At 40.7% G+C, this 24500-nt stretch overlaps 1 protein-coding gene and 1 non-coding gene across 2 annotated transcripts in view; one reads left to right on the top strand and one right to left on the bottom strand.

Annotated features, from left to right (window-relative positions):
- Positions 1-20931, bottom strand: part of Fdx1 (ferredoxin 1) — a 38076-nt gene extending 17145 nt beyond the window's left edge. The window contains exons 1-2 of the mRNA XM_045145716.1: positions 20792-20931; positions 17155-17279 (exon numbers count right to left, since the gene is read on the bottom strand). Of these exons, the coding sequence (XP_045001651.1) occupies positions 17155-17279; positions 20792-20931 (265 nt within the window). The remainder of the gene's footprint in view (positions 1-17154; positions 17280-20791) is intronic.
- LOC123459959 lies at positions 6055-6185 on the top strand. Its single transcript, XR_006636690.1, has one exon. It is a non-coding gene; the product is annotated as a small nucleolar RNA SNORA33 (small nucleolar RNA).
- Positions 20932-24500: the final 3569 nt, after the last annotated feature.

Below are 24500 nucleotides of genomic sequence, written 5' to 3' on the forward strand. Positions count from 1 at the left end.
TGCCAAGCTCAGAAATGAAGATAACAGTCTAGTAAGAATGAAAAAAGTTGACTATATACAGAAGATTAACTTTTGATTCCTACATGCCAAGTTCCTATTATGTATTCTAGTCCCATATTCAGTCTTTAAACGAATGTGCCATATTCATGATCTCTCCTTATTTTATGATCTCTTTCAAATAGAGACACTGTTTAAAATGTAAAAGTTTTGTTTAGATGGGAGAATTTTTGGAGCTCTCTGACAAAGCAAGGACATTATAAGTTGTTTATTTCAAAATTGTCAAGAAATTAAACTCCACATGTCTTACCACAAAAACCAAGTGACATGAAGTATATGTTAGCTTCATTTAGTGGTTCCACACTGTATGTCAAATAGCATATTGTGTACCCCATAAGTTTATGTAATTATGATTTGTCATCTAAAAATAATCCTTCATGGGAGGAGTGAAACACACAAATCCATGAACTGGTACCATAGAAACCTTTATCCTTGGAGACAGATTAAAGGATATAATCCTCAAAAGGAGTAAGGGGGAGCACCTGAAAAGAAAGGCCCTGGAGAAAGTAGGATGAAGCCTAAGCTTAAAAGATTTCTTTTTTTTTTTTTTTTTTTTTTTTTTGTCTCTGGCCGACAATACCCAGTACCAGAAATTGGTTGCTACCCACATTAAGCTGTTGATCAAAGAGACCTACAAGGTCTCCAAATCAAGACAGCTTTCTGTCAAATCATTTGATTACCCACCTGCGACAAAAGGTAAGACTCTATTACTGAAGACACCATATGCTGCTGACACAGAGCATGGAGAGACCTGGCTGGAATCCAGAGCAAGGCCAGTCCCCAGACAGCCTCTCTAGTGCTGGAAAGTGCTACATGAGCTACTGGGTAAAAGTGGCCAACACTGGTCTAAGCAACCAGAGATCTAAGCTACTCAGAAGCAAACACCCTGACACAAGGTACATGCCAGTACAATAGTGGCACACAGCCTAGGTGGGTAACCAATAGCTTTCTGATTGGCTAAGAAATCCACACAGTGTAAAGGAACTCATATCTGAAATTGGGAACCAAATCAGAATCCTATGGCGATAAAGAATATATATGTTCTCCAGTGTCAAGCTCTCACTGGTCTTTGGTTAAGAGTGGTTACATACATCAAATTCTCCATAAATTAATAATGTTTATCCCATTTAAACTATGCTGACTTCATTCTCCATTGAATACTCTGTTCTTCTTTTATAGGCAGTAGTGAGACTGGAGGAGATAAACTACCCCTCACATTTCAGCCAAGCCACAGATGAAACCACAGAGGAACTGAGGATATGGGCATGAGTTTTGCTTCCATGCTGAACCTGATAATCAGTGTCAGGGTGCAAGAGACAGACCCTGAGGATATTCAACACCTACCAAAGCAGAGATCCAGAGGTTCTTAAGAGCTCATCAGTGAAGTAGACTTAAGACTTCTCTACCATGGCTCAGAGAATTTTGTGGAAGAGGGGGCAGAAAGATTGTAAGAGCCACATGTTGAAACATCATGCCCAGAGGCATTCCCTTTCCCCCAAAATAACTGACTACTGCTCCCAAAATGCATAAACCACAATCCCATAGGGAATACCTGCAACCCCACTGAGGAGCATCCCCAATGGGATGGTGGCAGGGACAAGGGAAAAGAGGTACCAAATGTATCCATACAAAACATCTTGTTAATAACAATGATAATAATAGATTAAAAATAATAAATAATCCTTCACATAATGGCCTTAAGGACCAGCACTTTACTATCCTCATTTAGTTCACACAATTCTCATGAACTGTAAAAACCACAGTTTAAGAATCAGCAGCCAAGCTAACAGAACCCTAGTAGCACTCAGATGCCAGCTGCTGCACGGTTCACATGATGCCAACCAAGGACAGCAGTACCTGTGTACTAACAAGAGCAGCAAGACTTCAGCTGCTATACAGATGTGACTGGAATTCACAGCCAAACTGAAGGTGAACAGTCTGAGTTTTCATAATACTTATGATTTTGCTATAGTAAGAATATTGTGATCTGCATAATTTCAAATCTACCTAGTTTTAAAATTAAACTAAAAGTAATAAAACATAAAAAAAAAAGTCTCAGAGAAAGTTAAGTATCTGTAGACCACTGCTCCATTCCATTTATATAACTTGAGTGCTTGCCAACAGAAGAGTTGTGTGGGTGTGTGTGTGTGTGTATCAGGATCATTCTGGATATCTACAATGATACTGACCTTTTCCTGTAGGTGCATGGGAAATTGCATACTGAAAAAGTAAATTTATGTATAAAGGTATCTAATTGTCTAGAGTAAAGATTTATGTAACATAGTCAGAAATATATCATAAAGCATAAAGGTAAGTATAAGTACAGATTTATATAAACATTATCAGGATCTCCCAATATGGATGGTTTCCTACACAACAGACATATGAAGGAACAAAAACGTATTAAAAACTGAAGTAAGCTAGATAAATTTAATCACAAATGTATAACTGCCCCCTAGTGACAGAAAACACACAGAAAATTTTCAGAGATACATCATCAAAAACATTTCAATGTAAAAGTTGGCAATAAGAATGTTTATAGGGGGCTAGAGAGATGGCTTAGTGGTTAAGGCGCTTGCCTACAAACCCAAAGGACCTACGTTCAATTCCCCAGAACCCATGTAAGCCAGATGAACAAAGTGGTGCATGCATCTGGAGCCCATTTGCAGAGACTGAAGGCCCTGCTGCACCCATTCTCTCTGTCACTATCACTCTCTTTCTCTCTGTGTCTCTTTCTCTCTCTCAAATAAATAAATAATTTTTTTCTAAAGAAAGAATGTTTATAGGATTCGAGAGATGGCTTAGTAGTTAAGGTATTTATCGACAAAGCCAACAGACCCCAGTTCAATTCCCCACAACCCACATAAGCCACATGTACAAGGTAGCACATGCATCTGGAATTTGTTTGCAATGGCTGGAGGCCCTGGCATGCCAATACTCATATTCTCTATCTGCCTCTGTCTCAATTTTACTCTCTCCCCACTGGGACAGAGATGCAGGTACACAAAGAAATATGTTACCAGTTTGTCACAAATGCTAGGAAAGGACAGTCAGTGGCAGAAGAGTAGGACAGACTAGAGAGTAATAAACTCAGTATCTGTTAACAGCCTCTTTCCTGTTGCTATAACAGAATACCACAGAGTAGGCACTTTACAAGCAATACACATTTAGAATAATTTGGGGTAATAAGACAAACTTCAGCAAAGGAGGGTTTCTTTTGCCAACTGATACATTGCCATCTATCCCAGCATTCTGTTCATTTCTCCCTTGGCACTGGTCACACTGGAGTAACTGTGGACCTCCTCTACAGACCTAAGGAAGTATCAAGCAAGCAGACCACAGAGGAAAAGCAACAAACAGCATGTTGGGGGAAGCTTCCCAGCAGAGGGGAAAGTGCAGACCAAGACTGTCACAAAGGCGGAGATCCAGGTGAGTGTAAGCTCTTGAGAAGAGGCCAGTGTCACCAGGTAGGAGGAAAAAGGCAAAGTGGAGCCATGGAAGAACAGTAGATGGAACATGGCTGGGTAAGGAATGTACATTCATTCTAAGTATGGTTTTAATGGGTGGCTAACATGTCTGGTGTGTGTCATGACAAATCACTCCACTTGCTGGGCTCGACAGCAGAAACATTAGTAGTTCCAAGTATGCAATAGGTCCTCAGCCCCAGGTAATGAATATAAGTATGGAGCCAATGAAGCCCCTGAAAGCACAAGTGCCTAGAGATGCTGATGGGCTGGTTACGAGGGGAAATGCAAGATGCTCAGCTTTCAAGCTTCCATAGCTGGCCAGTGCTCCTTACTGAAACAAAACACGGGAGGAAAGATAGGTTGGTGGGAGAAGGCTATTTTATATACATGAGTTTTCAGTATCTGAGATTTCAAGAAATATAAAGCAGGGAATTGGAGCTCCAAGTCCAGGGCTCAGAGGAGAAGTCTGAGCCAAAGATATGATCTAGTATTCATCAGCAACTTAAAAGGGTTTAAGGTCACAGAACAGATGAGATCACAGGACAGACACTATAGAGACCATGGACTTGGTTAGCCACACATGGAGTCTGGTGTTTATCTGTGAGTATGACTTGTGACAAGGACAATATTTTAGAGGGCCATTTATATTCAGTTCTAGGAATTAATAACTACCCCATGATGATGTTATAATAACCTTTCCTTCAGGAAAACAACATTTCAGACATCTTTGGTTTTTTCATCTTTATTCTAGAGGAATCTTAAGTTTAAAACTATATTTTGTGGCCCTGGTTTAGCTTACCTAACCAAGCTTATAATTACATACAATGTTTCTAGCACACCAGGATCCTTGATCTTTAAAGCAGTGCTCTAAATCTGGGCATATGAATTTCTTTTTTTTTTCATTAATATTTAATTTAATTTATTTATTTATTTGACAGAGAAAGAGGGAGAAACAACAAGAGAGAGAGAGAGAGAGAGAGAGAGAGAGAGAGAGAGAGGGCATGCCAGGGCCTCCAGACACTGCAAACAAACTCCAGATACATGTGCCCCCTTGTGCATTTGGCTAACGTGGGTCCTGGGGAATTGAAGCTGGATCCTTTGGCTTTGCAGGCAAACGCCATAACCACTAAGCCATTCCTCCAGTCCTGGGCATATGAATTCTTATCAAACATCTAAAGATTATGCTGGTATTAAAATTTCCCTATTTCTAAGATACTAGAGAAAAAAACTATTTTAGTACTAATCTCTGTGTGATGAGGTCATAGGAAGTTTTAACTCCTTTTTTAATGTGTTTTTAAAATTTGCTATAATGAGTAAATATATTCATTCCTTAAATAGTTAATATTTATTTAGCACCCAATTGGGTGAATTCATTTACTCTTTACAACAGCTTTATGAGGTAGTTTCTAACATTATTCCCATTTTACAAGTGAGAATATAAGATATGAGGACATTGGGTACCTAATCCAATGTCACAAAACTAGGGAAGTAATAGAGTTACAAACAGGCCTAGGCTAGGAGACTCACTCCGCACTCCACAAAAGGGCATGAAAACATATTTTTAAACTGTGACTCATCTAAAGATACACACCTGTAATCCTAGCTCCTGGGAGGCAGAAGAAGGAGGATCTTAACAAACTGAAGGCCTACCTGATCCACACAGAAAGTTACAGGCTAGTCAGGGATACAGAGAACCTGTATCTAAAAGCTGGGTGTGGTGGTGCACGCCTTTAATCCCAGCCCTCGGGAGGCAGAGGTCAGAGGATCACTGTGAGTTCGAGGCTACCCTGAGACTCCATAGTGAATTCCAGGTGAGCCTGAGCTAGAGTGAGACCCTACCTTGCGGAGGGGAGTGGTGGGGGGAGGAGAAAGCCAAAAATAAATAAATGAATAAATAAATTCTGTGGGTCATAGTATAAACTTCACTTACATACACACTGTGTGAAATAGCTAAATAAATATTTCATAGGAACACTCTTGCCAAAAATGCTATATAATGCTATATTTGTATGCCCTGTTCCTTTTGACTTCTTGAAGATGCTTCATGACCAGTAGTGACTAATACCTACAAAATGCAAAAATGCCACACTGCAATGTAGTTACAGAGAAAAATATTTTTTAAAATATTTACTTATGAGAGAGAGGGAAAGAGGCAGAGAATGGGAGCACCAGGATCTCTAGCCACTACAAACACACTCCAGATACATGCACAATCTTGTGCATATGGCTTTATGAGGGTTGAGGAACTGAACCTGAGTCCTTAGGCTATTGCACAAGCAAGCATGTTAACCACTCAGCTATCTCTCCAACCCAAGAAAAACATTTTAACAATACTTTTTAACATGCTAAGGCTACAACCTTTGGTTGGGGAGATGGCTCAGCAGTTAAAGGAGCTAGCTTGCCAAGCCTGACAGTGGAGGTTTGATTCCCTAGTACACATGTAAAGCCAACCCACAGGAGCCCTGCTATGTCCAAACTCATTCTCATTCTCTCCCTCCTATATGAACAAACAAACTTAAAAAATAGACCAAGGCCAGCTAGCTAATCTGCTTATCTGACTATGTTTCTGCAGTAATGTAGAAAGATGTGGCAACAGCAATGCCATTTCATGAGCCTTAAGGACAACTGAGGTCATTATGGTCCTTCAAAATGGCTATAATATTGAAATGTTTTCATAAGACTTAATTAAAATTTTACTGTAAGCCAGGTGTGGTGGTGCATGCTTTTAATCCCAGCACTTGGGAGGAAGAAGTAGGTCTACTGCCGTAAATTCGAGGCCACCCTGAGATTACATAATGAATTCCAGGTCAGCCTGGGCTAGAGTGAGACCCTATCTCAAAAAACAAAAAAAAAAAAAAAAATTACTGTAATTTGTTCAAAGCTTAATGGAACTAGAAAAAGTTAATAAATTGCAAAAAAAATTGCAACTCTTGTTTTAATTTAGAAGAAATTAATGTATATCAACTCAAAAATTATACAAAAATGAGTTTAAAGAAAATAGTTTTATAAGAGGTTTAAAGCCATTTAAATAAATGTCTAAAACAAAATTTTGTCTTGTAAAATAATGTATTTAATGAGCTTTGGCTAACCAATACAAATAAGCAATACCCATCAGAAAAACAGACATAAATAATTTAAGTATATGATTTATAAAATCAGCTTTCTGGGGCAATTCCATTGTCAGAAATTTATTGCAACAAAATGATGAAATACTTGGCTAGTTAATCTTCATTATCAACTTGACTGGATTTGGAATCATGTAGAAGATATACCTCTTGGTGCGTCTGTGAGAATGTTTCCAGAAGGTTTAACTGAGGGGAGACGATCCACCCGGACTATAGGCAGCACCACAGGAGTCCCGGACAAAACAAACGGGAGAAAAGGAACTGAGCACCAGCATTCATCTCTCCCTGCTTCCTACAGTGGATGTTATGTGACCAGGCACCTCATGCTCCTGCTGTCCTGAATTTCCTGTCACTGATGGACTGTATCCCCTCATCCATGAGCTAAAATAAACCCTTTCTTCCTTAGGCTGCTTGTCACATATTTTGTCACTGACAAAAAAAACTAATGCAAATATATACATAAAAAAGTCCTTGAGATGTTCTCCTAGATGTTATTTATAATTATGGTAAACTGGAAGCCACTTACATGTCTGGAGATGAGGAAGCAGTGAATAAGGTCATGGCATCTACACAACAAAGAAGTCTCCAGCCATGGAGGCTTAAAATTCAAAACAGTCTCATAGTTTATGTAGGGAGAAGGAGCATCTAAACCAATAATCTTTACACAGGTATGCCCATAATGAAATCTACACATAATTCAAAACTCAACGGGAGGCTAACCTCATAGCAGTAAGTGCAACAAAGTAGGACAAGGGTGCAAATGCATCTTCAGTAAATAAACAACAGCTGTGGCAGGCTGAGCCACATTACCCATGAGAGTGCCTACAACTGCACACATCACCAATATTGCTTACTATTATCCTTGCATGAGAGTGCCTACAACTGCACACATCACCAATATTGCTTACTATTATCCTTGCTCAAGTGACAATATTGTTACTCTTATCTTAATACCTTTTAAAACAACATTGTCAACCCCCCTTTTCCCTATTTATTATCTACTTAAAAAATGAATAGTACTGAATGTCATGGTGATTGTGTAACTCTCTTCACAATGTAGCATTATGTGTAATTAAGGGTGACCAATTTTGAGGTGAATTTTTGCACCACTCCATCACCATATAGAAACTGGGTTTACACTGTTGTAAAATACTAATATATAGATTTACATTTTTCAAGTGCATAATGGTCACAGGCGCCAGTGCACACAGAGGCACGCCTCACCCACTTCGGTCACAGGTAAGGAACTGGCTGTCAGCAAAGCAGCTCCACCACAACACAGCTTACAATTCGTAAGTGTTAGCTTCAATATCAAGTAAACCTCTTGATATCTAAAAACATGAAAAGATTCACAAAATTTCTGGTTTGTACTTAAGACTTCAGTATTTTATATTTATATAATTCATATTTTCGAAGTGTGACTATGATAATATTTTTATAACAAATGAAATATTATTAGTGGCTATAGAGAGTAGATGAGTAATCAGAGATTTTTAACTTACATGCATTCTTAAAATGTTGAGATAGGGTCTCACTATGTACCCAAATTACCCTGAAACTCAACACTCTCCTGCCGCAGCCTATCCTCAGTGCTGGGATTACAGGCATGCACCATCATATGTGGCTACCTTTCATGTTTTTGATATTTTCTAAAATTTCTTGTGATACATTAATTTTTTAACCACATAAAAATGTTCCTTTCTAAGCCACGCAAGGTGGCACATGCCTTTAATCTCAGCGCTTGGGAAGCAGAGATAAGAGGATCACTATGAGTTCGAGGCCAGCCTGGGGGTACAGAGTGAGTTTTAGGTCAGGCTAACCAATAGTTAAGACCCTACCTCAGAAAAACAAAAACCAACCAAACAAAAATGTTCCTTTCTGTATTTATAAAGATTCGCTCTAATTTTTATAGTTATTAATTTGCTGGAGAGAGAGAAGAGAGAGAGAGGCAGACAGAGAGAGAGAGAGAATGGGCTCACCAAGGCCTCTAGCCACCGCAAATGAACTCCAGATGCATATATCACCTTGTACATCTGGCTTATGTAGGTACTGCGGAATTGAACCTGGGTCCTGAGGCTTCTCAGGCAAAAGCCTCAACTTCTAAGCCATCTCTCCAGCCCACAATCTGTAAATTCGTACAAAAATGTACACACAGCATCAACCATTTCAGCAGCTTTCAAGTGTGCAAGTTAGTGGCACAGGATGCATTCAAAATGTTAATCAAAAACACTATCCAGCCGGGTGTGGTGGTGCATGCCTTTAATCCCAGCACTCAGGAGGCAGAGGTAAGAGGACCGCCATAAGTTCAAGGCCACCCTGAGTCTACAGAGTTAATTCCAGGTCAGCCTGGACCAGAGTGAGACCCTACCTCGAAAAAACAAAACAACAACAAAAAAAAAAACACTATCCAGAGTTTCACCATCTCAAAAAGAAACTCTGTATCAACTAATCAACAAGTCGCCTATCTTTTTGCTCCTCAGTAATCTCTTCTCTATTTGGTCTGTGAATTTGCCTGTTCTAGATATCTCAGGTAACTTGAATGCACAGTATGTGTATAATGACCTGCTTATCGTATACTGTATCTGGCTTATTTCACTTAGCATAAAGCCATGGTTCGACTATGTTGTTGCATCTGTCAGAGTTTTATTCCTTTAAATGATGACATATATTACATTATCTGAATACACCATGTCTATTTAGTGATACAGTTGATCCTACCTTCTGGCAATTGTAAAAAATGCTGCCATGAACACTGGTATATGTATATATTTAAGTTCCTGAATTCTTCTACCAAGTAGCAGAACTGATCATAAAATAATTCCTCATTATTCTTTTGAGGAACAACCAAACTGTATTCCACAGTGCTGTACTTTTAACATTTCTACCAGCAAAACATAAGGGTTCCATTTTCTCTTCATCCTTGCCAACACTTGTCATTTTCAAGTAACAGCATCCTAAATGATATATATTTCATTATATACAGATAACTGTCATATAATACAAGAAGCAGCAAATACTTGTAACACTTGCATGTTAGATACTGTTCTGAACATATATATACATTCCTTTAATCCTTACAAAAACCCTGCCAAATAATACTGCCTTCACTTGATAGGTAATGAAAGTGAAGCAAAGGTCAGTAACTTAGTCATAGAGTGTTACAGTACTAAGTCACTGTGGAAAAAAAAGTTGACATATATAGAAAAGTGCAAAGATGATGATAAGCCCACAATCAGAGCAAAAGAAACCAATATTAGGTATCTGGACAGTTCTCTTGGCATTTTTTCAAATTATGATGAAAACCTGAAAGCAACAAAATACATTGTGTTTTTCACTCACAAGCATCCAACTATGTTATTGCTAATTCACTGCAAATATGACCACATTCTATATAATTTAGAAATGCTATCACGGACCTTATTGCTATTGGAAGACATCAAAGTTGTTCCTCAATTTTTTCCTTAAATGCACTTTTAAGGAAGCAACTTACTTATACTGTTCAAAAATAAAAAAGTAGAAAAACTTTTATTACAAAATACTTCTTCCTATTATTAATGTTTTAAAACATTCTATAAAACTTTTATACAGATATATAATATTGCATTGTATCACCATAACCCAATTCTCTATTGATTGACATTTGCTTTTTGCTAAACTTTTCTGTTAGAAATATCTCTTCAGTAAACTGCCTAGGATATATCTTTTCCTGGATGACAATAAATCTGTAGAGAAATTTACAGAAATAAGCTTGCTTGCTGACAGCCTTTACATTTGCTCAAGGGCTAGAGCCGTGTACACCAGTCTTTGAACATATTCAGAGTAGTGATGGCGTGCACACATATAGATGTGCGGGTCTACAAAATGTCAAAGAACAGCACCATATAATCTCCTTCGAAGCTATGAACATTCTAAACCAATCCTAACATTTTGTCTGGGAAGTCCAATACCTGGGCTGCTTAAGGGACAAATTTTGTTGACAGTGTATATCCCGAGTAAAGGCCATGCATTTTTCTTTATGTGTTGAATTTATTTTGTTATGCAGTGACCTTGAAGCTAACATAATGTAGCAACTTGAAATGAGGACCACCACTACCTTCCTGCTCTTTAGCAATCATATCTGTTACCTGTTTCTTTACTGATATCTCTAGGCAAATAGTCTAAAATCTATATTCTTGATAACATGTGGCCCCAAGAGCCTCTGCTCAGTTTAGTTGTCAGCTAAATGACTGGGCAAAGGTTTCCTTAAATGTTTGCACCAACAGGCCTTACATACTTTGCCAAGGCACAGGGGATGACTGGGCAATCTTTCCAAAACCAAGCAATTTGTGTCTATAACAGACAACATCTCTACTTGCAACAGACCAGGGACAAAAGATTAGTACTTCTCGGGTCTTTCCTGGGCACACAATAGTTCTGCACATGTGCATGACCTTCTAGATCCCCAAAGCATTTCAAAGCCCACTATGGATATCTCACTCTACAGACCTCCTCACAGATGTTTAGCTAGGCCCTTTGCTCACTAGCTCAGGAAGCTGATCATTTTAAATATTTCTTATTTATTTGGGAGCTACAGACAGAGAGAAAGAAGGAGACAGAGACAGAGAGAGAGAGAGAGAGGGAGAGAATGGGAGTGCCAGGGCTTCCAGCCACTGCAAAGGAACTCCAGACGCATGCGCCCCCTTGTGCATTTGGCTAACATGGGTCCTGGGGAATCAAGCCTCGAACCGGGGTCCTTCGGCTTCACAGATAATTGCTTAACTGCTAAGCCATTTCTCCAGCCCAAAGCTGACCATTTTAGACATATATCCAGAAAATAGAGCTTTCACCAAAGAGGAAGATGGGGCAACTCCCTGGCACAAAGCTTTTCTAGAGCACTTTGCAAGCAGGTCAAAGAGTGGCAGAATTTTAGGGATGGGATGTTTCTGGATAACTCAATCCAGTCTCCCCTTCCAATGCTGCACAGCTACTGATTTCAGGGGTGGTGTTGGAAAGGGAGAGTCACTGGGGAGATGAGAACAGGTCAAGCTACCATGCCACAAACACTACTGTTCTTGCCAAGATAGGTACTCTGCTAAGTCATTCACTTCGTAAGTATAAACAATCCAATAAGGGGCAGAGAATGTAGCTCAACTGGTACATTGCTTGCCTGGGTTCAACCATCAATCACATAAAACCAGCATGGTGGCATGCACTTGTGAGCCCAGCACCTAGGAGATGGAGGCAGGAGGATCAATAGTTCTTATATAGCAGACTCTAGGCCAGCCTGTGATATATGAGACTCTTATCTCAAAGGAAAATTAAAAAAAAAAAAAACTGAAGATATAACTACTACTATTCTACAGAATAAAAAAATAAAAAAATAAAAACTAAGGCATAACTGGTTAAGTGACAATGTTGGTTTGTGGACCAAAAGCTGTCTTACACTTTAGTCTCAATTGCTGTTTTATGTATTACCAGTCATTTGTAAAGAATAACTCAGCAACAGCAAAAAGTTTCTGAACACAATGACAAAAGTACATGAAAGTCAAATTCGTGGTGAATCCAGTCTTTCTGGCAGTACCTGGCCATGCTGTATTGTGTGACTTTAGTACAGCCTTGTTTATGAACTCACAATAGGGTGCACTATGTATTGTCAAAGTTACGTGACCATGCAATGCCAATAAACTGGTTCTGATTCATAGCTAGTATATGCTATGTATGAATTACAGTGTTTTGTTCTACAAGTCTTCTGTTCTTAGAGAAACAAAATGGTTTCCTTACAGAAAACAAAGTCCTAATCTTATCCTGCTACTCCTCAGCATGTATCATGTTAGTATAAGTTTGATTATATCAGGTTAGAATGTTTGATTATTAAAACTATTTGAGTTGGAGGCTTTAGTTTTATTTTTAAAAACAAACCATTTGATGAAGTTTGACTTGGGGTCAGGACAGAATTTCCAACAATTTCTGAATTGGCCCCAAACATATATCTGCCATTTTATGCCATGTGTTTATAAAAAGTAGCATTGTCAGCCCTGACAATGACAAAATCACACTACCAACCAGCTCTAACAAATGTAGGTGGTTTATATCCTACAGTACTAAATAATTAGCCAAGATTTAATTCTGTATTTAAAAATAAAAATTAAAAAGCAGGAAGTACTTGGCCACCAGGCATGTTCGGGGGCCTGCAGAAGGAGTACCTGACCAACAGTTGTGTTTAGGGGCCAGATGAGTAAGTGCCTGAATGCCAGGCATGTTTGCAGGCCAAGTGAGGAAGTGTCCAACCACCGAGCATGCTCTGCGAAAGAGGAGGAAGTGCCTGACCACTGCTGTGTTCCAGCCAGGTGAGGAAGTGCTTGACTGCCAGGTGTGCTAGAAGTCTGGGTAAGGAAGCACCTGACCAAAGAGTATGCTCACTTGTGGTGGGTAGGGAAAGCCTGATCTCAGGTATGCTGGAGGAAGACATGAAAAGATGGAGGGACCATCTATGCTCATGAATTGAAGAAACAATATTGTTAAAATAGCATCTTACCCAAAGTAATATACAGAAGCAATGCAATTCCAATCAAAATCCCAGCAACATTCTTCGCAGAGTTAGAAAAACATCTCAGGTGCCAGGCATGGTAATGGATGCCTTAAATCCCGCCCTCAGGAGGCAGAGGTAGGAGGATCACTGTGAGTTCGAGGCCACCCTGAGACTACACAGTGAATTCCACGTCAGCCTGGGCGAGGGTGAAGACCCTATCTTGAAAAATCAAAATTAAAAGACAGTCTCAAAATTCATATGGAAGCACAAAACTCCTTGGATAGCAAAAAAAAATGTACTCAGCAAAAGGAACACCTCTGGTAGAATCACCATACCTGATTTTAAGTTATACAACAAGACCATAGTAATAAAAACAGCAAGGTACTAGCATAAAAACAGGCACATAGATCAATGGAATAGAACTGAAAAGCCAGATGAGTTTGATTATCTGTAGCTACCTGATCTTTGACAAAGGGGCCAAAAATGCTCACTGGAGCAAAGACAGAACTTTCAGCAAAAGGTGCTGGAGAAATTGGACAGCCACATGTAGAAGACTGAATTTGGACCCCTTCCTCTCAACTTGCACTAAAATCAACTCCAAATAGATCAAGGGCCTCAACAGAATACCTACCTCTAAACCAATTAGAAAAGAAAGTAGGGAGAACACTCCAAGCTAAAGGTACAGGGAAGGACTCCTCCTAGTAGCCCAAGAAATTAGGCAAACCCTTAACTGGGACCTCATAAAAATAAAAACTATTTTACAGATAAGTAAACCACTGAATGAGAGAAATCTTCACTAGCTATATTTCTAACAAATGTTTAATAAGTTGAATCTACAAAGAACTCAAAAACTTAGTAACAAATCAAGCACTCCGCTCAAAAAAAAAAAAAAAAAATGTGGCAGGGAACTGAACAGAGTTCTTGAAGAAATACAAATGGTCATTAAAAACCTAAAGAAATATTTGGTATCTCTGCTCATTAGGGAAATTCAAATAAGTGACTATGAGATTTTCATCTGACTCTAATCAGAACTGCAACCATCAAAAAAAATCAAATGAAAGCACATGCTGGAATGGTTGTGGGGAAAGAGGAACCCTCATCCACTGCTGGTGGGAGTGCAAACTTGTATAGCCACTATGGAAATCAGTATGGAGACTCCTCAAAAGGATGAAAATAGAACTTCCATTACATCCAGCTATACTTCTTTTGGGCATATGCCTTAAAGACTCTACTATATACCACAGAGACAAGTGCTCAATTATTTTTATTGCTTCTCTATTCAAAAGAGCCACAACCTGGAAGCAGCCTAGATGCCCATCAACACACAAATGGTTAATAAAGATGTGGTACATACACACAATGGAATTCTGCTTATCAGTAAGAAAAAAAATGAAATAAGCAAATTTGTTGGAAAATGGAGGGACTTGGAAAAAATTCATGCCAAGTGAGCTCACACAGGCTCAGAAAGACAAATGCAGCATGATCTTTCTCATATGCATTTCCTAACCTGGACCAACATCAGTTAATTGTAAGCCATAATAAATATCAACAATATGGGCACTGTACTAGCATCAAAATAGGAAGGGGAAATACGGAGGGAAGAAAGGAAGGGCTACTTGACAAGTCAGTGGTCAGCAAAAAGAATATAAGAAAGATATGGACAGGTTTAGGAGTTTGAAGAAGGGGGTTGTGGAGTGAGAATACATAAAATTAATGGCAACATCAATCAATTTCATAGAAACCTTCCTGGATACCATTCTACAAGTCATTATCCTCAAAGCAGGGAGAAGACATGTAAAGAAGAGTCTCATAAAAGGTAGAGAAGACATTAACCTAAAACCATGGGCACTGGCTGGTTAATTCCCAGGGCCAGAATTGGGTTCCCCCCACAGTGAGCTGTATGTCAAAGAAACACAAAGTCCCCAAAACAATACAGGTCATTGCCAAAACACTTGGTTACCTGCAAGAGGTAAAAGGTAAGTCCTCTATTCCTGAAGACATCACAGCCTACAGCTACAGGACATCAAGTGACCATGCTGGAACTGAAAGGAAATCCAGTTCCCTTCCAGCCAGCACTTATTGTGCTATAAAGTGCTATGAGAGTGGCTGGAGAATAACAGTTGCCAAGAAATTAAATAAGCAGGAGATCCTACCAGTTACAAAATCAACCAACTAAGCAAGAAGTATACACTTGTGTAACAGTGGCACACAGCCAATGTAAGTAACCAACAACTCATGGATTTGACATGAGACCTATCAGTGGGGGAGAGCTCATACCTGGCTCTGAGAACCAAGACAGATTCTCTAGGCCAGGAAACCAACAGGCTCCAGAGAGCCTCCACTGTTCTTTAGGAAGATTGTACATACACATCACTATCTCTCACTAATGACTAGGTTTATCCCCTTTTGTTCAAACTAGTCTCACTTTTGGTTGGAAAAGGCTGTTCTATTTTACAGATAGAGGAGAACATTGGGGAGAACCTGGATACATCAATACATCAATGAGATGGGTCACCTCTACCTCATCTGCTCAGGCTCAGAAGTCATTACAGGGAAGCAGTGTCACAAATATTGCTCTAATGGCTAACCTGAAAACCAATTCTAGGGAAATGGCAGCAGACCCTGTGGTCACTCAAACCTCATCAAAACAGAATCCAGAGTCTACAGAGAAAACAACACTAAATCAGATCTCTATCTTGCCCACCAAAGCTCAGGGAACATTAGGGAAGAGCGGCAGAAGTGTAAGCACCTCAGGATAAATGGGAATAGCTTGAGACACTGTGTCCCTCTCCTCCCCTATACCCCACCTCTTAGTCTTGATAATGAATACCAATAACCCTACTGAAGACGACCCTCAGCAAAACTGGGGCAGCAGAGAGGGGCGTCTAAGATTATAACCTGTTTATTTAAAAAAACACTCAATAAATAATAACAAAATTTTCTTTAATTAAAAAGCATGTCTATCTCATTTATATACAAATGTGCCTCCAACTTTAATAAATTTAATTACACTTATGATTTATTGTCTGTGATTTGTATACCTATTTTATAACATAATAGATCTGCAGACATAAACACTTCACAGATGAAAGGGGTCACAAATGAAAAATGCCTTGTTTTTGACAGTGGTTCTCATCTGAACACACATCAAAATCATAGGATCAGCCTTTTCAGATATACATGGCTAGGCCCTGTCCCAGACTTCCTCACTCAGAAGTCTGGAGAACAGCACAAGAACCTGCTTTTCCTAAGTGACAGATGGCAAACGTCCTGGGAACCCTTTCTGAGGACAATCATTCCAGGCAGATCCAGGGCTTGGTGATACACAGGGCATGCCTGAGGAAATACCTAAGGAACTGTAAGATGGCAGGTGCATAAACATGGGCTTTGTGCATGTGGTTAAGGAATACAATGTGGTCAGAATACAGAAATGAAAACTTTGGCTGGGCATGGTGGCACACGCCTTTAATCCCAGCACTCGGGAGGCAGAGGTAGGAGGATCGCCATGAGTTCAAGGCCACCATGAGACTCCATACTGAATTTCAGGTCACCCTGGGCTAGAGTGAGACCCTACCTCAAAAAATCAAGCCAAAAAAAAGAAATGAAACTTTGAGCATAATACACTTTTAGAGTAAGTTGTCCTTCCTAGGAAAGTGAGCTGACATTGAAGTTAAAGATATTTAAATGTCCCCCTGTCGTTGGTGGGATATTTACTACCCTACCACTAATCTTATCCCTCAGCTGTACCCCGCCTCAGCTCTGCATCACACAGCTACGGTCATACTGCAAAGGGACCACAAATTTCTGGCCATAAGGCTATTTAAATTCTTGACAAAGACTAAAATAACAATGTCACTCTATTATTCTTTACAAATGAAGACAAAACACTAACATGTCCTACATTATAATACTTATTTAGTAAGCTATAAGTTAAAAATTCTCAAAAAAAAAGGAAGCTATTCAATAATGTCATTTGAGAAGTTTAAGGAATACTTACCAAAACCATCAATATCTAGATTATTCTCAATAACAACATCTAGAAGAGAGTCACCAACTTTTCCTTTGGTTGTTAATGTTTCACCATCACGATTTTTAAAGTGGACTGTTATCTTATCTTCAGAGCTGGAAAAGAAAGGTTGTTTTGTTTTGTTTGTTTGTTTAGTAATTTCAAAACATAACTTCAAGATCAAAGACACAAAGCGCATAGGAACATTAGCTTATGAATATGCTCTTTTATAGCATTTTTTTTTTCCTTCACCAAGTTTACTTGGGAAGACACCACAAATCAGAAGCCTATCTACCCACTACCTGGCAGGTCACAAACTCTATTACCTGAAAGGAAATGAAAACACCTTCCCATTCCTAGCAACCTGTTGAGTGTGTAGTGTATCTCCCCACCTGTCACAAATATGTGAAAACATTTAGCAATCATGGTACTCATGAAGTCAACTGGGCTTCTGTTTTGTTTGTTTCATTTTGCTTTTTGTGCTATAGACTGATCCCAAGATCTCAGATATACTAGACCCATCTTCCACCACTGAACTGCACCCCTCTCCCAGGCCATGAAATCTACTCTGCTCTCACAAACTCTTTGAAAAACTATGTCTCCATGACCATGGCCTTAAACGACAAGACCATGATTGTGGTCAGCTTCACGAGACCAAATTATGCTACCCACAGAATGGATGCTGGGCAGATTCATAATAAGTATCAATAAGACTGCTGCTGCTGGGCAGATGTATAACTGCCAGTAAGACTGCTGCTGCTACATGACAAGTGATGAGAGTTTTATACTTTCCTAAGTATTTGGACATTTCACTTTCATCCACAAGTCCAGAGTATGGGTTCAAATACCAATAGAACTATCAGAATTTTGGAAAGCTAAAGAAAAACCTCTATGTTTTTACTGTATTAAATATCAGAGCTGGGCATAATGGCACACTGTTTTAGTACCAGCACTTGGGAGGCAGAGCTAGAAGGATCACCGTGGGTTTGAGGCCAACCTGAGACTACATAGTGAATTCCAGGTCAGCTTGGGCTAGAGTGAAACCTCGAGGGAGGGGATATATATCGATATTTGTATCTGTATCTCCACTAGCTAACATAAATTTCCCTTCTCATATCACTAAAGAAGACTTATACTAGCAACTAGGTCCTTGTTATCCACCATTATCATTTCTCTATCTCACAATTAAAAAAATGAATTCTAGACATGGGGAGATGGCTAGTAGATAAAGCACTCACTGTTTAAGTCAAGAGTACTCAAGTTCCATTCCCAGACCCTACATAACAAGCCAGAAGCCATGGTGGGCTTCTGTAATATCAGTACAATGATTGCCAGATAAGAAGTGGAGACCAGAGATTCCCAGGAGTATAGGGCAAGCGCAGCAAAGAACAGCACAGCAAAAATCCAGCCAGACAAAGGTTGCCTCAAATGAAGTAGAAAGAAAGGATTGGCCTGAGAGTTAACCTCTGACCTCCAAGTGTGCTGTAGCTCATGCACAACTGTGTGCGCGCGTGCGCGCGCGCACACACACACACACACACACACACACACAACTTAAATAACTATTTTTTGTCACTTTCCATATACAGTAATAGTCAACAAATAAGTTGAAAGAGCACAGAACCTAAGAGTCAGAAAATGTAGCTTGAGGGCTTACTCATAATAAATACACTCCTTAAGGAGGTGACCATGAAGCTATTCCTTTGTCCAGGTCAGGGAAGAGTGGCGTGAATTAAAGAACTACATTGATTTTAAAGAACTAAAACAGTTAAAAGAGAGAAAGTTTGTGGGAATAACTTATTCCTTAGACCATTATATACATGTTATATTCATGTTGATCAATTTTACAGATTCCCCTACCCCTAATTCTAAGAACTATTAAAGCATCTACCTGGTGCCAATAAAACTAAGATCTCACACACTGAAATATATGTAATCCATTTAAATCCTTTCCATCACCAATTAATCAATCATTGCGGCAACCAATTTCTTATCTATTTATTACAGTGGGGGGGAGGGGAGCATGCCAGGGCTTCCAGCCACTGCAAAGGAACTCCAGATGTGTGTGCCCTCTTGTGCATCTGGCTAGTGTGGGTCCTGGGGAATTGAACCTGGGTCCTTTGGCTTGGCAGACAAACACCTTAAACACTAAGCCATCCCTCCAGACCCCCCCCTTTTTTTTTTATTTGCTCTCCCTCACTCACCTTTACCATGTATCTCCACCACTTATTCTGCTTAACCCCAGCAGAGGTGGTCAGGGGTTGCTGGGCCACAGGTCTCAGCAGGCTTACAGGGGGGAACTTACTGCTGCTTCCCTTTCCCTATACGATAGGATCTGAGGTACTGTGGGGAAAGGGCCACCTACAGCTTCTTCCTTCCAACCTTACAGATAAGAGTGGACTGTCTGGGGCTGGAGAGATGGCTTAGTTAAGGCGCTTGCCTGCAAAGCCCAAGGACCCAGGTTCCATTCCCTACATAAGCCACATGCACAAGGTGTCACGTGTCTGAAGTTCATTTGCAATGGCTAGAGGCCCTAATGTGCCCATTCTCTCCCCCCTCTTTCTCTCTCAAACAAATAAAATATTTTTTTTTAAAAAGAGTGGGATGTTTGTCATGCTACAGAAGAGATTTCCTCACATAACAATAATAAGTAGCTCATGTTCCACCAAGTATTTGTCATACACATTGTTTATGACTTTCTTTTGTTCCATGACTGCAAAGGTTCACAAAAGTTCTTCCAAAGTGGAACAAAGAATTTAGGACAACCAGATTAAAAGTGAGCTTCCTGATCATCATAGTCACTTGTATTTGGTTCAGAATGAACTCTCTCTTACTCCCTTGGAGAAAGAGCTGTGTTCTTGTACGAAAACTTCCATTGTCAAGATTTCCGCCATATGACTGCACTCTGAAAATACAAATAATAACATATAATATATATTAAATAATATATCCAGTAAACCGAAAGGGACAGTGCCTTTGAAAAGCATGTTCAACAACACAAAACACATTTGGAGGCAACTTCACCTGTCGACATTTACAAAATTCACTGTGAGCCCAAGACACTGCTGCTGAAAATGTTGAACCCTCACTCAGCCAGGTGCAAGAGTAACAATGTCACCTGTGTTCTCAATTATTCTCCAATAACCCTATAAGGGTGACATTATCCTCGGTTTATAGTGAATGAGGAAGTTTGACAGCATGTATCAAAGTTTAGAAAGCCTGCTTAACCATTACAATTCACACACACACACACACACACACACACACACACGCACGCACGCACAGCCAAAATCTTCACTAACTGTAGAGGGGCACCGTAGGGGAGTCTCTGGAAGAACTGAAAGCAGTGAACTCCCACGGTGGAAGAAAGAGAGAACGCAGGCAGCCAGGCTGGGACATCCCAGGAAGGTCACTGAGGGCTCGGGGCAAAGGGCCGCATCCCAGGGACAAGGAAGGAGAGCCAGGAGGCGGGGAGCGAGGTTTTTCAGAAAGCACCGGCCGGTCGGCCACAACGCGGCGGAAGGAAGGCGACGCCGCCGGGCCGCAGCACCGAGGCGGGCCGGGCCGGGCCGGGCCGGGCCGGGAGGAGGCCAGGGGAGCGCCGCCGCGAGCCCGCCCGCCGCCTCACCTGCTCGGCGCAGACACGCTCAGCGGCCGCCCGCGGGCTCCCGCGCGCGCTCCGGCCACCGCCAGCAGCCAGCGGCGGGCCGAGCCGCCGAGGGCCGCGCAGGAGGCGCGCAGGAGCCCGGCGCTCCCCGCGGCGGCCATGGCCTGGGTCGGTGGCTGGCGGCGAGCGACGCGGAGGCTCGGGGAGCCGGTCCAGGGGTCCCGCAGGTCCTGCTCCGAGCCGGCGAGCGCTGGGCGTGCGTGCGCGAGCGTCCGCGTGACCTATAACCGTGCGCCCCGAGGCCCCGCCCCGCCCCGCCCACGGGTGCCACGCCTGCCCTGCGCGCGTCCAGGGCGGCCCGGCCCCGCTGCTAACCTTGAGCCTGTTTGACTGTCGGGTTGTGTGCTTGAAGGAAGAATCTCGTTTTAAAGAAAACTCAAAATATCTGGCAGGGAAAAGAGAAAAGAAAAAAATATCAACCTCTGGTTGACTAAACCACTGGTTTTGGCCTACGCTTCCTCCCACTTCCTAAAAACAAAACCTAGTTTGTAAGTGTTCAAATTGTGCCAAAAAGTAAGTAAATAAAAAGTATCCTGGGAATATCAAACAGGGACACTAAAAGGTTTCAAAAAGTTTCAGAATGCCAAGAGACATTACAAAGAGAGGCATAGGTATAAAAGCTTCTTTCATTCATTACTGAGGGCTGTTGAAGCAGGTGAGTAATAATCCTAGGCCTGGACTGGCAAAAAAAAGAGTTAATTTGAATACATGAAGTCCCTGTGACTCAACAGGCATATTTTGATCAACTGGGGATTTTTTAAATTTAAGATTTACTAAAGTCAGAAAAATGAAATGTTAACTGCATTTGAGCATGGCTGCTATGTTGTGGAATAAGGCTTTTGAGGTCAGAAATAGCAATGTTCAAACACAAGGTCTACCATTTAGACCATCCAAGACCTTGGATAAATTACCCTCTTAGAGGATCAGAGTTTCCATAACCATGGATAAGATAAGTCCACACTTCGAGGTCACTCTGACGGTTGTGCAAACTAACAATGAACCGTGCGTCACAAATCATGAGCAATATTTCTTCCTGAGTCTTCTCCATATTGGTACTCTTAAAGTGGCTAAAAGATAAAAGTGGATACTGCAAGCATGCTAAACAATAAAAAATGCTTTACAAAATATTCAAAACAAAATAGTATAGGCCCAGGTAAAGTCTTTCAGTTCAGGGGTTGTATAGCAGTTTTTAACCTGTGGGCAGAAAGGAGTTATAGGGCACCTAATTGCCTCATTCTTTACATAAAAAAAAAAAAAACGGAAAATTCAAATTAGAAAGGGTACAACAAATCTTGACAAGTAATCCTGAACAGGACGCTATACTTTTTAATTTATAAAATAGCCAGGTGTGGTAGTGCACACCTTTAATCCCAGCACTTGGGAGGCAGAGGAATGAGGATCACCATGAGTTCAAGGCCACCCTGAGAGTACACAGTGAATTTCAGGTCAGCATGAGCTAGAGTGAGACCCTACCTCAAAAAAACAAACAAAAAAAAAAGTTTGTTGCTTTAATTATGAAATCAAACCTCTAGGGACAAAGTTTAGATCCCTAGCACCTACCATGGTGTGTGCCAGTAATCCCAGTGCTGGGGAGGCCTAGACCAGAGCATCCCTGGGGCTTGCTTATTGTCTCAAAAAGTAAGGTGGAGGCCCAGTGAGCCACTCATTGCCATGGATGGTGATGACCACTGGGGAGACCCAAGACTCATCAAGGTGCTAAGAAGTGACCTTTGAGTGATTTGCACTGGGTGACCTGTGTCTATCATACTTGCCAGGGCTCAGGGAACATTGTGGAGGAGATATAGAAAGAATATTAATACTGCTATTAGTGTGGACCAGAGAAGTGTCTTTTTTCAGATGGCCTGGGAGACTCAAAACTTGTCCAAATGCTGAGAATAAGAAGTTGTTGAAAGCTCAGTGCAAGATGAGACATCTCTATATCAACCTGCTAAGTCTGGGGAACATTGAGAAATAAGGGGCAAAAGCAGACATAAAAACTGGTGCATCTGCCATTCGCTACAGTGGCAAAAGACCCAGTTGCAAATTAAAAAAAAAAAAAAATTAAGATGAAATGTGATTGAGGAAGACACCGGATGTTGACCTTTGGCCTTCACCTGCATGCAATTACACATTCCTTGGACACACACTTGCACCCACACACATATGAGCAGACATACATATATATACATAAAAAATTATAGATCAACTCTCCAACATCAGATGAGTTGTTCGGATGGAGAACTGAAAGAATGCACATGTTCCTCCTCTTAGCCTCCTACATTAATCTTCACTTTGACCTGGCTGTGACACAGCATTTGGCACGTAAGGTATTTTTGTGTATGTGTGATAAACAATTATGTTATAGTAATCAAATATTTCAAAAGTCCAATAAATAATTGGGAATAAGTTAATGTTACCAGGTAATGTTCACTATTAATCATCAGAATTCATTAAGCATAGATCTATTTTGAATATATTCACCCTTCATTACCCTCTCTTACCACTTCCTTCAACTTTGATGATCCTTGCATGAGCATGGGTGTGCGATTACTTACTGCACCATGGACTACTTATCAGTGGTCACACCCCTAATGTTTTCTCCTCTCCCAGAAAACATTAACTGCTGACGGCTCCACAGGGAGAGGTGAGGCCTGTGAGCTCCGCCCCAATCCATGATGGAATGTTGAAAAGCTCAACACTGTGCAGGTCTTGTGCAGATAACTACAGTTGCTATGAATTCATGAGTACAGTAGCCATGTTATATCTAGAAGACAGTGTTCTACAGCCCTCCTTCCATTCTTCTGGTTCTTACATTCTTTCCATCTCCTCTTCAACAGCGTTCCCTGAACCATAGAGGAAGTGTCATAAACGACTCATTTAGAGCTGAGCAGTCAACAGTCACTTTGACCAGTGGATTCGCTGCAATGCCTCCATCCACTTCAAAAGCAGCTTCCCTGACCAAGGCTAAGAGTAGCACAGATTTGTGGGCATAAACATAACTACTCAGAGGTCAGTTTGAAAGGTTCTTAATTCATTTTGCAAAACAACAATAGCAGGGCTGGGGAAATGGCTTAGTGGTTAATGTGCTTGCCTACAAAGCCAAAGGACCCAGGTTCATTTCCCCAGAACCCACGTAAGCCAGTGCATCTGGAGTTTGTTTGCAGTGACTGGAGACCCTGGCGTGCCCATTCTCTCTCTCTCTCTCTCCCCCTGATTATTTCTCTCTGTCTCTCAAATAAATAAAAATAAAAATAAATAGTAGCTTCTCCACTAGGGCCTATGATCTTTCAAGCTTTTAAGGTTTACAATACCAGGCACAAATTCCCTCCCATGGAATGGGTCTCAAATCTAATCAGAAAGTGGTTAGTCATGAACCACAATAGTCATACTACTATTACACCAGTGGGGCCATCCTGTGTGGCAAGTTGGTTGTATAACATGCAAGATCCACAGGTGAGTAAGACTGTCAATGACAATTTTACTCCAGTAGCCTGCCTAGACACTCTGGCACTCTGAATGCTGGACAATATGGTGGAAGCTTCCAGTTCAGTTCCAGCATGATTTCTCTTTGTTCTGCACTCAAATCTTATGGTGTCTTCAGAAATGGAATGAGTTCTGGTCTCAAAAGCAATAACAATTACCTGTTATTTTATGGCCCTTGGGGCCTCCC

This window comes from Jaculus jaculus, chromosome 3 (assembly GCF_020740685.1).
Source record: "Jaculus jaculus isolate mJacJac1 chromosome 3, mJacJac1.mat.Y.cur, whole genome shotgun sequence".
Taxonomy (NCBI): Eukaryota; Metazoa; Chordata; class Mammalia; order Rodentia; family Dipodidae; genus Jaculus; species Jaculus jaculus.